The sequence below is a fragment of the Pristiophorus japonicus genome, chromosome 12 (genome assembly GCF_044704955.1).
Source record: "Pristiophorus japonicus isolate sPriJap1 chromosome 12, sPriJap1.hap1, whole genome shotgun sequence".
NCBI classification, from domain to species: domain Eukaryota; kingdom Metazoa; phylum Chordata; class Chondrichthyes; family Pristiophoridae; genus Pristiophorus; species Pristiophorus japonicus.
In genome coordinates, this window is record NC_091988.1 from 14,778,889 (window position 1) to 14,795,908 (window position 17,020).

A 17,020-nucleotide genomic window follows, 5' to 3' on the forward strand; every position below is an offset into this window, starting at 1 on the left:
CCCTGTTTTCTCTCCCTCCTTTTTTAAAAAGTGGGGTTACATTGGCTACCCTCCACTCGATAGGAACTGATCCAGAGTCAATGGAATGTTAGAAAATGACTGTCAATGCATCCACTAAATCCAAGGCCACCTCCTTAAGTACTCTGGGATGCAGTCCATCAGGCCCTGGGGATTTATCGGCCTTCAATCCCATCAATTTCCCCAACACAATTTCCTGACTAATAAGGATTTCCCTCAGTTTCTCCTCCTTACTAGACCCTCTGACCCCTTTTATATCCGGAAGGTTGTTTGTGTCCTCCTTAGTGAATACCGAACCAAAGTACTTGTTCAATTGGTCTGCCATTTCTTTGTTCCCCGTTATGACTTCCCCTGATTCTGACTGCACGGGGCCTACGTTTGTCTTTACTAACCTTTTTCTCTTTACATATCTATCGAAACTTTTGCAATCCGTCTTAATGTTCCCTGCAAGCTTCTTCTCGTACGCCATTTTCCCTGCCCTAATCAAACCCTTTGTACTCCTCTGCTGAGTTCTAAATTTCTCCCAGTCCCCGGGTTCACTGCTATTTCTGGACAATTTGTATGCCACTTCCTTGGCTTTAATACTATCCCTGATTTCCCTTGATAGCCACGGTTGAGCCACCTTCCCTTTTTTATTTTTATGCCAGACAGGAATGTACAATTGTTGTAGTTCATCCATGCAGTCTCTAAATGTCTGCCATTGCCCATCCACAGTCAACCCCTTAAGTATCATTCACCAATCTATCTTAGCCAATTCACGCCTCTTACCTTCAAAGTTATCCTTCTTTAAGTTCTGGACCATGGTCTCTAATTAACTGTTTCATTCTCCATCCTAATGCAGAATTCCACCATATTATGGTCACTCTTCCCCAAGAGGCCTCACACAACGAGATTGCTAATTAATCCTCTCTCATTACACAACACCCAGTCTAAGATGGCCTCCCCCCTAGTTGGTTCCTCGACATATTGGTCTAGAAAACCATCCCTTATGCACTCCAGGAAATCCTCCTCTACCGTATTGCTTCCAATTTGGCTAGCACAATCTATGTGCATATTAAAGTCACCCATTATAACTGCTGCACCTTTATTGCATGCACCCCTAATTTCCTGTTTGATGCCCTCTCCAACATCACTACTACTGTTTGGAGGTCTGTACACAACTCCCACTAACGTTTTTTGCCCTTTGGTGTTCTGTAGCTCTACCCATATAGATTCCACATCATCCAAGCTAATGTCCTTCCTAACTTTTGCATTAATCTCCTCTTTAAACAGCAATGCTACCCCACCTCCTTTTCCTTTTATTCTATCCTTCCTGAATGTTGAATACCCCTGGATGTTGAGTTCCCAACCCTGATCATCCTGGAGCCACGTCTCCGTAATCCCGATCACATCATATTTGTTGACATCTATTTGCACAGTTAATTCATCCACCTTATTACGGATACTCCTTGCATTAAGACACAAAGCCTTCAGGCTTGTTTTTTTAACACCCTCCTCTGCTGAGTTCTAAATTTCTCCCAGTCCCCGGGTTCGCTGCTATTTCTGGCCAATTTGTATGCCACTTCCTTGGCTTTAATACTATCCCTGATTTCCCTTGATAGCCACGGTTGAGCCACCTTCCCTTTTTTATTAGCATGGATAGAGGATTGGCTAACGAACAGAAAACAGAGAGTCGGGATAAATGGTAATTCTCAGTAACTAGTGGAGTGTCGCAGGGATTAGTGCTGGGACCCCAACTATTTACAATCTATATTAACGACTTGGAAGAAGGGACTAAGTGTAACGTAGCCAAGTTTGCTGATGATACAAAGATGGGAGGAAAAGTAATGTGTGAGGAGGACACAAAAAATCTGCAAAAGGATATAGACAGGCTAAGTGAGTGGGTAAAAATTTGACAGATGGAATATAATGTTGGAAAGTGTGAGGTCATGCACTTTGACAGAAAAAAATCAAAGAGCAAGTTATTATTTAAATGGAGAAAGATTGCAAAGTGCTGCAGTACAGTGGGACTTGGGGGCACTTGTGCATGAAACACAAAAGGATAGTATGCAGGTATAGCAAGTGATCAGGAAGGCCAATGGAATCTTGGCCTTTATTGCAAAGGGGACAGAGTATAAAAGCAGGGAAGTCTTGCTACAGTCATACAGGGTATTGGTGAGGCCACATCTGGAATATTGCGTGCAGTTTTGGTTTCCATATTTACGAAAGGATATACTTGCTTTGGAGGCAGTTCAGAGAAGGTTCAATAGGTTGATTCCGGAGATGAGGGGGTTGACTTATGAGGAAAGGTTGAGTAGGTTGGGCCTCTACTCATTGGAATTCAGAAGAATGAGAGGTGATCTTATCGAAACGTATAAGATTATGAGGGGGCTTGACAAGGTGGATGCAGAGAGGATGTTTCCACTGATGGTGGAGACTAGAACTAGAGGGCATGATCTTAGAATAAGGGGCCGCCCATTTAAAACTGAGATGAGGAGAAATTTCTTCTTTCAGAGGGTTGTAAATCTGTGGAATTCGCTGCCTCAGAGAGCAGTGGAAGTTGGGACATTGCATAAATTTAAGACAGAAATAGACAGTTTCTTAAACGATAAGGGAATAAGGGATTATGGAAAGCGGGTGGGAAAGTGGAGCTGAGTCCATGATCGGATCAGCCATGATCTTATTAAATGGCGGAGCAGGCTCAAAGGGCCATGTGGCCGACTCCTGCTCCTATTTCTTCTGTTCTTATGTTCTTATCAGGCATGAAGTACCTTTTACACATCCATGCTGGCGCTCTCTGATCAGCTGAAAATGTTCATGTGTTCAGTCACCCTATGCTTAATTCTAGACTAGTCATTTCCAGACAACAGATATTCTGCTAACTGGTCTATAAATCCATGGTTTCCCTCTTTCACCATTCTTAAATCGGAGTGACTATTTGCACGCCGTTTTTTTGACTCCCTACGTGCATACACACTTATTTGGTCGTGTACATATGCACTCGATGCGGTCGCGCATGCGCAGTACGATATATGAGGAAGATGGGAGTGGCGCCGGACATATTGCCAAGCCTGCAGCTGCTGCCATTGCCGCTCGAGCCTGCTACTGGGGCTTTTCCAAAAATCAATGACTCTACTAAAGGAGCCTTCAGGACTTCTGACTAGAATATCGCTGTGATTATTTCCACAAACATTTTTATGGCCTTCGGAGGGAGAGAGAGAGAGAGAGAATCGGAGATGGGAGAGAGAGACGGGGAGAGAGAGAGGAGGGGGAAAGATAGAGAGAGATAAAAAGAAAGAAAGACTTGCATTTATATAGTGCCTTTATGACCACAGGACATTTCAAAGCACTTTATAGCAAATGAAATACTTTTGAAGTGTAGTCAGTATTGTAATGTGGGAAACACTGCAGCCAATTTTGTGCACAGCAAGCTCCCACAAACAGCAACATGATAATGGCCAGATAATCAGTTTTTTTGTTTTGTAAATTGAGGGATAAATATTGGTTAGAACACCAGGGTAACTCCCCTGCTCTTCTTCAAAATAGTGCCATGGGATCTTTTACATCCACGTGAGAGGGCAGACAGGCCCTTGGTTTAACGTCTCATCCCAAAGTCTCTGACAGTGCAGCACTCTCTCAACACTACACTAGAGTGTCAGCCTGGATTTATGTGTTGAAGTTCCTGGTGTGGGACTTGAACCCAGAGGAGAGGAGGCAGAGAGAGAGAGATGGAAAGAGATGGAGACGGCGAGCAGGGGAGAGAAGGAGAGCAGGGGAGAGAGGTAGAGGAGGGGCGAGAGAGAGAGAGAGTTCGGGGGAGAGAGAGAGATAGAGCGGGGAGGGGAGAGGGAGTGGAGGGTGAGAAAGAGGGGAGGGAAGAGGGAGGGGAGGGGAGAAAGATGGAAGGGAGGAGAGAGCGAGAGGGAGGGAGGAGGAGTGAGAGGGAGGGAGGAGCGAGAGGGAGGGAGGAGGAGAGAGAGAGAGAGAGGGGAGGGAGAGAGAGGGGGAGAGAGGGCGTGAGAGATGAGGGGAGGGGAGAGTGAAGGTTGGGGGAGAGTGGGGAGGGGAGTGGGGGCAGAGAGAGAAATGGAGAGAGAGGAGAGGAGGAGGGATTGAGGTCAGGAACTCGAGGAGAGGAGGAGGGATTGAGGTCAGGAACTCGAGGAGAGAAGGTCAGGACCTTGGTGGGGAGGGTGGCTAAAGAGCACGGAGGGCACAGTGGGGATGGGGGAAGTTCGTGATTCAGGTCTAAGGTGGGTGGAATGAGAGCAAGAATGTGATCCAGATGGTAAAACAGATCACGTTCTTCCAACCCCACCCCCTTTATACCCGCACCAGCTTCTCCCTCTCCTCTCCTCGACCTGGTTGATTTCTCGGAAAGCTGTCACTATTCACTTCATACCCAATAAACCTGTTAACAATCCGTAACCCACGCACAATGCCCCATCTATGGGCGAGGGGGCGGGGGGGGCAGGGCAGGAACTTGGGATGGTCAGCGGGGGGCCTGGAACTTTGTGGGGGGAGGGAGGTCAGGAACCTGGGCGGGATGAGAAGGTCAGGATCTCGGTGGTGGGGGGGGGATGGGGTTGGTGGAGGTCAGGCATTTGGGGAGTGGGGGCAGGAACTTATTTGGGGAAATGGGGAAACGTCTTAAGCTGCGAGAGTGAGTCCTGTCTGTTCCAAGTGAGCTCTGTTCTGTCTGGAGCATGCAATCAGAATGCTTTGAATTACACTTTGCAAAGTAATGGATTATGTAGGCGGGGAGGATCTAATTACACATTCCAGAGAAACTGCTGGATGTGTCGTGTCCTCCAAGGTGACCAATCAGCAATCAGGTCTTATCATCCAAGGAGACCAATCAGAATTTTGGTGTTGCGAATAAACATGTCCTTCTTAAATAGCAAAGTGACATGCACACTTTTCCAATCTAAAGGAATAGTTCCTGAATCGAGAGAACTTTGGAAGATTAGAGTTGGGGCATCTGCAATGTGCTCACCTACTTCCTTTAAACCCTGGGATGGAAACCATCTGTTGCTGGAGGTTTGTCACTCTTTAGTGCCACTATTTTCTTCATCACTTTAATTTGCTTATTATAATTTTGGTGAGTCCCTGTCCCTGGTTCAATATTAGTTTCCTTGGGATTTCCGGCATGCCATCCTCTTCCTCTACTGTAAATACTGACGTAAAGTCATTATTCAACATGTCCGCCATTTCCTTGTTTTCATTGACAATATCACCGATATCAGTTTTCAAGGTGCCAACATTGCTCCTGACTGCCCTCTTTTTTCCTAATAAAGTTGTAAACATTTTTTGTGTTGATTTTGATATCCCTTGCAAGTTTCTTTTCATACTCCCATTTTGTAGTTCTAACGAACTGTTTTGTTACCCTTTGCTGTTCTTTGTATCTTTGGACAGGCTCCGTCTCGTCACATTGAAGTCGGCCTTACCTAAATCTAGAATCTTCGTAGCTGTTTCGTGTTTCTCCCTTTCAAACACAACTTTGAACTCGATCATGTTATGATCGCTATTGGATAAATGTTCACACACCATTCAGCTGTTAACTAAATCTGGTTAATTAATCATTACTAAACCTAATATGGCGTGCTTCCTTGTTGATTCTTGGACATATTGTTGCAGAAAAATATCCCGGATGCAATCAAGAAATGAATTACTTTTCTGACATGTGCTCGTCTGCTTATCCCAATCCATATGAAAATTTTAAATCCTATAAAAACCACTCTGCCTTTGCTAAATGCTTGTCTAGTCTCTGCATTTATACAATCTACCACTTCACTACTACCAGGGGGCCTACAGCTCCCACTACAATCTTAAAACATTTCCTGTTTCTTAATTCTATCCTTAAAGTCTTCACTGCCACTCCCCTGGGGTGGCGCCTCATCATTCCTGGCCGTCCGTTGAAGCACAGATTGCTGGACTGCTGTGACACTCTGCAAGCCCCTTTGCAGACTCATAAACCCAGCCACAATGGCAGCAGTCTGAGCTTGCATGGCAGCACTGAGACGTTGGGTCATTTCCGCCTGTGCTGCAATGGAAGCTGCAAGATCACCCATTACACCCAGCATCATGATTGGGTCCATAGGTTTTCCAATGGGCTCCTAGCTTTGTGCAAAACCCCATGCAAAGTTGGAGCCGGACTCCTCCATGCTCCTTGATCCTGACAAGAGGCTCTCTGGCAGGCTTGCCAATGTACCTAGCATTTCTGCGTGCATGCCTATCACTCTTCTTCTACAGGACGCCGCATTGAGGTCACCATCTGAGTCCTGTGCGGCAGAAGCTGTGCACGAACTCACCCTCCGGGGAGCTGGAACCCCAGCTCCCAGCTACCCTTTCCCCCTGGCCCGGCTACAGCCCGCTGGTGCCTGGTGACTTACCACATGCAGATCTCACCTTTATACTACCCTCTACAGTACGCGCAGTGGCGTTTTCTGAGCTGGTGTCCGCGAGTGTCAGCTCGAGTGATGGTGCCTCTTCTCCTTAACTCTCCTCCTCTACAACCTCAGAGACAGGCTGGGCTGCTCGCAGTTCTTGGGTGTCTGAAAGGAGAAATGCCCAAAGGTCAGGTTGTTAGGAGGGGACGGCGGGGGGCTGGAGGGGGGGAGGGGGAGGAAGCATATACCATCAGCAGCTTGTGGGATGTCAGAAGAAGGATTCGACCTGAGCATTCCGTCATCATCAGCAATGCTTTACACTTCCCCCGATAGCCATTGCTCCTCCAATTATTGTGAGCACTGCCTCCTCCAAGTCCGTGAGTTTCTCAATTCCGGCTTGCCCTCCTGCTGGTGTTCCCGGCGGTTGTGCGCTTCCTTGGCCTGCAAGAAAATGGGAAGTGTGTCACTGAGTGTGTTTGGGCGATGTGCCTGCCGTGGTTAAATAGCTGGCAGTGTGTGCAACGTGTGAGATGCAGGTGTGTGTGTGCTGCAGCAGCGGTACATGTGTGAGGATGAAGTGAAGCTATGATTGTGAGATGTGAATGGCGATTGCTAGTATTGTCAGTACGTGAGTGTTGAGCTGTGTGAGAAACTAATGATGCAGAAGGTGGGATGTGGCATTTGATGATGCATTCACTCATCTTGACCATTCGTGTGAGGTAATTAAACTTTTTGTGGCACTGGATCCAGGTCCTGGGGACACCACTCATTGAAGTGATGGCTTGAGCAATCTACTCCCAGATCCTTCTTGTATTCAGTCTTGAAGGCCTCCTGCCCCCACTGTGGTGTCTTTGTTCCCCCAGGACCAAGGCCTCCAGTGCTGCATCAGAATATATTCTAGCCCTTTCCCTAGACTGTTGGGCCATGGCTTTATTTACACTGACAATGAGGTGCTTCTGCAACAAAGCACCTCCCCTTTAAGTAACCCAGAGAGCCTTGGCCAAACTTTATTGGCCAGTCGACTGCACCCGATATTGGCCCTCCTGTTGGGCGCTAAGCCAATCAGCAGTGCGTTTAGTACTGAGATCGGAACTGCAATCATGTCAATGAGCAGGCAGCACAAACTTTCCCTGCTGCCTGCACCACTTTGATCAGGCATAGGCAAATAGCACCGGGTGATACTCCCACCCGTTTTTGGGCTGTATCCAATTTCTAGGCCAAGGAACTTAAACTAGCACCGTGAAAATAAATGACATAATTTTCCTCAATGTGCACCGTTTTACTGAGAAATATGATTGTTCATTTACAAGGACACCCTCAAAGCCTCCCTGATAAAGTGCAACATCCCCACTGACACCTGGGAGTCTCTGGCCAAAGACCACCCTAAGTGGAGGAAGTGCATCCAGGAGGGCGCTGAGCACCTCGGGTCTCGTCGCCGAGAGCATGCAGAAACCAAGCGCAGGCAGCGGAAAAAGCGTGTGGCAAACCTGTCCCACCCACCCTTTCCTTCAACAACTGTCTATCCCACCTGTGACAGGGACTGTGATTCTCGTATTGGACTGTTCAGCCATCTAAGGACTCATTTTTAGAGTGGAAGCAAGTCTTCCTCGATTCCGAGGGACTGCCTATGATGATGATGTTCATTTATAAAATGTTCTTTTATTCCAAGTTGACAGACGTTGATATTATTTTGCAGCCAAAGCTTTTGTCCCGGGAGCTGTTGGATCTGGTGGCATCTCATTTTAACCTCAAAGAGAAGGAATACTTTGGAATAACGTTTATTGATGACACGTAAGTAAACCAGTCTAAATCTTAATCTACAACACTACAACATACAGAAGTGGCAGCACAACGCAGTTATGACAATGTTTCGCTGTTTAGTGTAGTTCACCGCTGTAAACAGCTCATTTTGGAATTCGGTACTAGCAACCAAAAATCCTTATCAATCTTGCCAGGAATTATATTATCATTATCCAGGAAATATTACAAGCTGCAGACTCAGAATGATTCCATCCAAGTACTGAATTTAGAATCAGAAGAATCATAGAAATCTATAGCACAGAAGGAGTTCATTCGGCCTAATCCCACTTTCCAGATCTTGGTCCATAGCCCTATAGATTACAGCACTTCAAGTGCACATCCAAGTAGTTTTTAAATGTGATCGATATTTCTCCCTCTACCACCCTTTCAGGCAGTGAGTTCCAGACCCCTACCTCCCTCTGGGTGAAAAGGGTTCTCCTCAGCTCCCCTCAGATCCTTCTACCAATTACTTTAAATGTATGACCCCTTGTCATTGTACTCTCTGCGAAGGGAAATATATCCTTCCTATCCATTCTATCCAGGCCCCTCATAATTTTATACACCTCAATTAATTCTCCCTACAGCCTCCACTGTTCCGAAGAAAACAAACCCATCCTATCCAATCTTTCCTCATAGCTAAAATTCTCCAGTCCTGACAACATTCTCGTAAATTACCTCTGTACCCTCTCCAGTGCAATCACATCTCTCCTGTAGTGTACTGACCAGAACTACATGCAGTACTCTAGCTGTGCCCTAACTAGTGTTTTATACCATTCAAGCATAACCTCCCTTCTCTTATATTCTATGTTTCAGCTAATAAAGGCAAGTTTCCCGTATGTCTTCTTAACCACCCTATCTACCTGTCCTGCTACCTTCACGGATCTGTGGACATTTACTCCAAAGTCCCTCTATTCTTCTACACTTCTCAGTGTCCTACCATTTATTGTGTATTTCCTTGCCTTTTTAGTCCTCCCCAAATGCATTACCTCACACTTTTCCAGATTGAATTCCATTTGCCAAGTCCAGAACTACCCCCTCTCTTGTTGGACTTGCTACGTACTGACTAAAAAAGTACTCCTGAATGCATTTTAAGAATTCTGCACCCTCTATACATTTTACACTGATTCTATCCCAGTTTATATTCGGGAATTTGAACCTCTACTATTACTGCCATATTGTTTTTGCATTTTCAGAAATTTGCCTACATATTTGCGCTTCTATCTCCCTCTGACTATTTGGGGATCTATCATACACTCCCAGCAATAGGATTTGTTGTTCTTCAGTTCAACTCATATTGGCTCATTTGACGATCCTTCCAACATATCTCACAGCTGTAATTGTTTCTTTAACCAATATTGCGATCTCCCTCTTTGTTATCCCCTCTCTATCTCATCTGTGTTGCTGTACTACATAAAATGTATTCTTTTCATAGTAACACTGTCTGCCTTATCAAAATGTCAAGAAACAATCCCAATTTGAACAAGTACTAATGTGAAACAGACTACCTTCTAATCTTATCAGCATGTTAGTGAATGGGCTGTCACATTTACTGATTAGCAGCTAAAAATATTCCTCACTTTTGCAGAGTTCTGCTGGTTTCTTAAACCAGACTGTTCTTTGTGCATTTCATTAAGGACATCAATTTAGTGAGCTAATAGTGTAACTATATACCAAACAGTCTTATTTTATTCCTGGCACATAGACACTGGTACAGTTAAGGCACCATGATTAGAATCAGGCTCCAGACATACTTGTTTACATACACAATGTTTTGGCATTGTTTCATTGGTTCCACTAATTCAGGTTGTAATCAAAGGTAATCAAAATTAAGCAGTTGGACACGCGACCATTTACACATTGTTTGGGGAGAAGGGATTTGTTTGAAATTGGCAACTAAATAATACTGTGGGGTAATTACTAGACATAGACCTTCAATAATAAGAGTCTACTAATTAAGGATTCATGTGCATACTACTGTTTTTAAAGAGAGCCTCAACTCACTAGCCAGATCAAATTTATAACTGCATAAAATAATAGCTAGAAAATTTCATACAACAACACAAGTTTTTAATCAGTGTTAGCATCAAAGTTTAGTGAGCACCAAAGGAACTGGTGCTTGAATTGAAACAACATGGTTTTAAAATTGATGTTTAAACTATGTCACACCTGTGAATATGATGGTTCATGAAAAAAAGCTTATTCTGGCTGTATGTAATTTTCAAGCTTATTATTTTGACAAAATGTAGTTTATAAAGTATTGCTGCTCTTTATATATGTTAGATTGGATTGTCCTTATTCTATTACGTATATACTAGCAGTAAAATCGCATTGGTACTTTTGTCTTATAAGGTTTCACGATTCTGTGACTGTAAGTTAACATTAGACTCAACGAACGTCATCACTTTTACAAAGGATAGCAAAGTCCTGGTGGATTTGAACATTCGGGCATTTCCTTTTACTGTTTTTGCAGTCCACACCCTCTTTTATGTTGGGAAGGGAAGTTTCTTATTTTTAATGGACTGGTACCATATGAGGTCACCCAAATAGCAAATTTAACTTTGAACAATATTCCGCAGAACTATGAAACAGAATAATTCACTGGAAAAATTATAAGATACAAGTTTACTTATATTTTAAATTACAATATTTAATTTTCACTGATGTTATAAAGAAAAAAAACTAAAATTCACACTTATTTTCTGCAAGAATCAATGAATCTGCTGCACTAGAAGACAGGATGATCTAATGAAATACCTTCATCCACAGCCCCCCCCCCCCCCCCCCCCACATCCCATTGGTCCTGGTTGAGGTCTCAGCCCAGACTGTAACTTAGTTGTTCTCAAGTGTGAGACAACACATCAATTTTCTTTGGAATTTTCTACCCCACAGTGTTGTGGATGCTCAGTCGTTGAGTATATTCAAGATTGATAGATTTTTGGACTCTAAAGGGATTGTGTTGGAAAGTGCAGTTGAGGACGATGATCATGCCATGATCTTATTGAATGGCGGAGCAGACTCGAGGGGCCAAATAGCCTACTCCTGCTCCTAGATCTTATGTTCTTAATTTTCAATTAACTGTTAGTTTGGGGATTCACATCCAGCCAAAAAGTGGCCAGGGAATATGACTCAACTCTGTCCTGGAACTGGCACTGTGGGAAAGTTTTGAATTCTACACACCCACTTCTCACAGCAGTTGAAATGAAAAGCTCAAACAGGGAGGATTCCAGCATTGAACCAACTTGAAATAAAAACAGGATGCAAACAAATATGTATACCTTAGTTGTACCCCATGTTAACAATACCACATCATCCTACTCTTAGAAATGCCAAGCCTCTCAGATTTTGAAAATCTTTCAGCCTTCAGGTTATTTATCATGATCCCATTGAAAAATAAACAATAAACAAGACTCGCAAAGCAAGCGCTCTACTCGGAACTTCTGCACTGCAAATGAGCCAAAGGTGGGCAGAGGAAACATTTCAAGGACACCCTCAAAGCCTCCCTGATAAAGTGCAACATCCCCACTGACACCTGGGAATCCCTGGCCAAAGACCACCCAAGTGGAGGAAGAGCATCCGGGAGGGTGCTGAGCACCTCGAGTCTTGTCGCCGAGAGCAAGCAGAAAGCAAGCGCAGGCAGCGGAAGGAGCATGCGGCAAACCTGTCCCACCCACCCTTTCCTTCAACAACTGTCTATCCCACCTGTGACAGAGACTGTAATTCCCGTATTGGACTATTCAGTCACCTGAGAACTCAATTTTAACTCAAGAAATAAGGGATGTGTGCAATAAATGTACAGCAGTAAGCATGGGCGACTTTAATCTACATATTGATTGGGCTAACCTAACTGGGAGCAATGCGGTGGAGGAGGATTGCCTGGAGTGTATTAGGGATGGTTTTCTAGACCAATATATCGAGGAACCAACCAGGGAGCTGGCCATCCTAGACTGGGTGATGTGTAATGAGAAGGGACTAATTAGCAATCTTGTTGTGTGAGGCCCCTTGGGGAAAAGTGACCATAACATGGTAGAATTCTTTATTAAGATGGAGAGTGACAAAGTTAATTCGGAAACTAGGGTCCTGAACTTAAGGAATGGTAACTTCGATGGTATGAGGCACGAATTGGCTAGAATAGACTGGCAGAGGATACTTAAAGTGTTGACGGTGGATAAGCAATGGCAAACATTTAAAGATCACATGGATGAACTTCAGCAATTGTACATCCCTGTCTGGAGTAAAAATAAAACGGGAAGGTGGCTCAACCATGGCTAACAAGGGAAATTAAGGATAGTGTTAAAGACAAGGAAGAGGCATATAAATCAGCTAGAAAAAGCAACAAACCTGAGGACTGGGAGAAATTTAGAATTCAACAGAGGAGGACTAAGGGTTTCATTAAGAGGGGGAAAATAGAGTATGAGAGGAAGCTTGCAGGGAACATAAATTCTGACTGCAAAAGCTTCTATAAATATGTGAAGAGAAAAAGATTAGTAAAGACAAACGTAGGTCCCTTGCAGTCGGATTCGGGTGAATTTATAATGGGAAACAATGAAATGGCAGACCAATTGAACCAATACTTTGGTTCTGTCTTCACGAAGGAAGATACAAATAACCTTCCGAATGTACGAGGAGACATTGGGTCTAGTGAGAAGGAGGAACTGAAAGATATCCTTATTAGGCAGGAAATTGTGTAAGGGAAATTGATGGGATTAAAAGCCGATAAATCCCTGGGGCCCGATAGTCTGCATCCCAGAGTACTTAAGGAAGTGGCCCTCGAAATAGTGAATGCATTGGTGATCATTTTCCAACAGTCTATCGACTCTGGATCAGTTCCCATGGACTGGAGGGTAGCTAATGTAACACAACTTTTTAAAAAAGGAGGGAGAGAGAAAACGGGTAATTATAGACCGGTTAGCCTGACATCAGTAGTGGGGAAAATGTTGGAATCAATCATTAAGGATGAAATAGCAGCACATTTGGAAAGCAGTGACAGGATCGGTCCAATTCAGCATGGATTTATGAAAGGGAAATCCTGCTTGACAAATCTTCTGGAATTTTTTGAGGATGTAACTAGCAGAGTTGACAAGGGAGAACCAGTGGATGTGGTGTATTTGGACTTTCAAAAGGCTTTTGACAAGATCCCGCACAAGAGATTGGTGTGCAAAATCAAAGCGCATGGTATTGGGGGTAATGTACTGGCATGGCTAGAGAACTGGTTGGCAGACAGGAAGCAGAGAGTCGGGATAAACAGGTCCTTTTCAGAATGGCAGGCAATGACTAGTGGGGTGCCGCAGGGCTCAGTGCTAGGACCCCAGCTCTTTACAATATACATTAACGATTTGGATGAAGGAATAGAGCGTAATATCTCCAAGTTTGCGGATGACACTAAACCGGGTGGCGGTGTGAGCTGTGAGGAGGACGCTAAGAGGCTGCAGGGTGACTTGGACAGGTTAGGTGAGTGGGTAAATACATGGCAGATGCAGTATAATGTGGATAAATGTGAGGTTATCCATTTTGGGGGCAAAAAGACGAAGGCAGAATATTATCTGAATGATGGCAGATTAGGAAAAGGGGAGGTGCAACGAAACCTGGGTGTCATGGTTCATCAGTCACTGAAAGTGGGCACACAGGTACAGCAGGTGGTAAAGAAGGCAAATGGTATGTTGGCCTTCATAGCTAGGGGATTTGAATATAGGAGCAGGGAGGTCTTACTGCAGTTGTACAGGGCCTTAGTGAGGCCTCACCTGGAATATTGTGTTTAGTTTTGGTCTCCTAGTCTGAGGAAGGACATTCTTGCTATTGAGGGAGTGCAGCGAAGGTTCACCAGACTGATTCCAGGGATGGCTGGGCTGTCATATGAGGAGAGACTGGATCAACTGGGCCTTTATTCACTGGAGTTTAGAAGGATGAGAGGAGATCTCATAGAAACATATATGATTCTGACGGGACTGGACAGGTTAGATGCGGGAAGAATGTTCCCAATGTTGGGGAAGTCCAGAACCAGGGGACATAGTCTTAGGATAAGGGGTAGGCCATTTAGGACTGAGATGAGGAGAAACTTCTTCACTCAGAGAGTTGTTAACCTGTAGAATTCCCTGCCGCAGAGAGTTGTTGAGGCCAGTTCATTGGATATATTCAAGAGGGAGTTAGATATGGCCCTTACGGTTAAGGGAATCAAGGGGTATGGAGAGAAAGCAGGAAAGGGGTACTGAAGAAATGATCAGCCATGATCTTATTGAATGGCGGTGCAGGCTTGAAGGGCCAAATGGCCTACTCCTGCACTTATTTTTTATGTTTCTATGTTTTTAGAGTGGAAGCAAGTCTTCCTCGATTTTGAGGGACTGCCTATGATGATGATGATTGAAAAATGGCTAAAGTCTCACTAGTGTTATTCTTTCAAAGCATAAACTGTGCAGCATTCTGTACTAAGGTGGAGCCATGTCATAACTTCTATCAAATTGTTACATTTATTTATTCTCCAGCAATGTCTTTCCTTTCAAGTCAATTTTAGCAACCAAAATAGATTTTTTGTAATGTCAGTGTTTGTTCTACTTTCCTTGATGAGCTGAATAAAATTTGTTTCTGACAATGACAACACAGGTATTATTGGTAATGTGCATTCATAATGCTGTCTGCTGAAACTCAGTTTTCTCATTCTATTTTAATAACACTGAAGTCATACAAGAAGCCAGCCACCATTGTGGGAAAGATCACTTGCTTCTGTTAGCACCTACTTGCTAAAGTCTGGCACTGTTTATTTAATGGGCTTTCCCTCTATCTTGAGTGCAGCCTTTGTCCTGGCAGTGTTGATCTTGGCAAAGGATCATGGGAGAATCCTGTTTTACACTCCAAAAGGTAGAAGGTTATTCCCTAATTTCCTGTAAAGCTGAGCAAGTTAACGATGCTCATTTTGCAGCTGGCGAAAGAACCGTTTCCCATCACAGTGTTTTGGCACAACTTGTCAATAGATGTGTAGCTGAGAGTCATCATCATAGGCAGTGCCTCTGAGTCAAGGAAGACTTGTTTGCACTCTTAAAATGAGTTCTTAGGTGGCTGAACAGTCCAATACGGGAACCACAGTCCCTGTCACAGGTGAGACGGATAGTCGTTGAGGGAAGGGGTGGGTGGGACAGATTTGCCGCACGCTCTTTCCGCTGCCTGCGCTTGATTTCTGCATGCTCTCGGCGATGAGACTCGAGGTGCTCAGCGCCCTCCCGGATGCACTTCCTCCACTTAGGGCAGTCTTGGGCCAGGGACTTCCAGGTGTCAGTGGAGATGTTGCACTTTATCAGGGAGGCTTTGAGGGTGTCCTTATAGTGTTTCCTCTGCCCACCTTTGGCTCGTTTGCCGTGAAGGAGTTCCGAGTAGAGCGCTTGTCAATAGATGTGTAGCTGCGAGTAACTCCATTCCCGAATGGTCATGGGACCATTTAAATAATTAGCAAAAATGAGTCCTTTGTGGGGATAACGATTCTGTTTTACAATTAAAATTAGGTCAAATTAATGCATCATTTAGAGTGATGTATTATTGACTGTCACCATCATATTTTACCATCACATTGTGGTGTAAATTGTAATTCTGAGTGCAATTAAGGAGGAAAGATAACGTTCCCTTCTAACTGCCGATAACACCTATTTCCTTTTGCGTCAGTGAAAAAAAACTTGCTTTGCGATCGAGAAGATAATTGCATATTGTGCACTATGTTGTTATTAAATCCTCAAGATATCATCAAAGCAATTCAGTAATACAGGTATTGGGTGAAAATGAAAAGGTCAATTTTAGGTAACCCATTTAACAGTATTTTGTAAATGTGATATCTGTGCTGAAAACTCTTAAACAGAGTGGCATTTAAATTTGGCGAAAAGGAAGTCTTTTTAGTGTCATATCATTAGAGAATCTGCTACCTTTTATTTAAAAATATTTGTGTAATTTAAATATCCGGTAGTGTTCCTGACTCAGCTCCATAATGAGCAGTAGTCCTTTGTTCGTGTGGGCAGGCTATCACATGCACATAGGCTCTCGGCCAACGAAACAATTCCAGCTCCCAAGTTATTTAGAAAGGTTAACAGGAAAGGGTTAATTCCTCAGCTGTGAAAGCTATCTGTCAAATTCAAGAGCAGCTATCAACCTAGGGTTGTATTTTATTATGCCAATCCCCAGCATGGTTTTTAAAAATGCTAACGACTGACAGTGACGCCACACACTGAGATCGCCATGGGCTGCACTGTGCCAGTTCTTGTCAGGGGCACCAACGGGCCACCTGTAGCGAAGCTCGTTCTGAAACACCATCACCACGGCAACCACCAAACTTCATTATGTACCTTCAACAGAATCGTTTCAAAAATACTTTAAAATAGCACAATCCATTTCTTGTACATTTAAACAGTAACGCCCATTATACAATACTGCATCAGTTGTCTTACTGAGTTTATTTCACTTGTGAGAAACACTTAATAATTCACTTAACCATAATCCATTAAATAAAGCCAGGGTTGAAGATCAATGACCTCTATGCATCACATCATCACCCACTTAGACAGGTACAAAGAAGTGTTTAGGAAGATAACTTGAAAAGGTGCCCAACTGGAACACACGGGCCATGCAGGTATTTGAAGCCACAAACTGTTCATCATAGGCAGTCCCTCGAATCGAGGATGACTTGCTTCCACGCCAAAAAAGGATGAGTTCACAGGTGTTTCAATGAAGGACCTAATATTCCAGGTCCTGAACTACAGGGTTGCACACCAGCCACCACACGGGCTTGACAGAGCTAGGTCTTGGTCCAGTGGCAAGGGTTAACCAAGACGACTGGAGACCAGCTCTGCTGCACGGACCTAGTG

General features: G+C 44.0%; 1 protein-coding gene across 1 annotated transcript in view; it reads left to right on the top strand.

Moving 5' to 3' along the window:
- The window catches only part of LOC139277139 (FERM domain-containing protein 4B-like), a 419,374-nt gene that overhangs the window by 234,725 nt on the left and 167,629 nt on the right, over positions 1–17,020 (top strand). Inside the window, 1 exon segment of the mRNA XM_070895191.1 lies at positions 8,083–8,177. Coding sequence (XP_070751292.1) covers positions 8,083–8,177 — 95 coding nt within the window.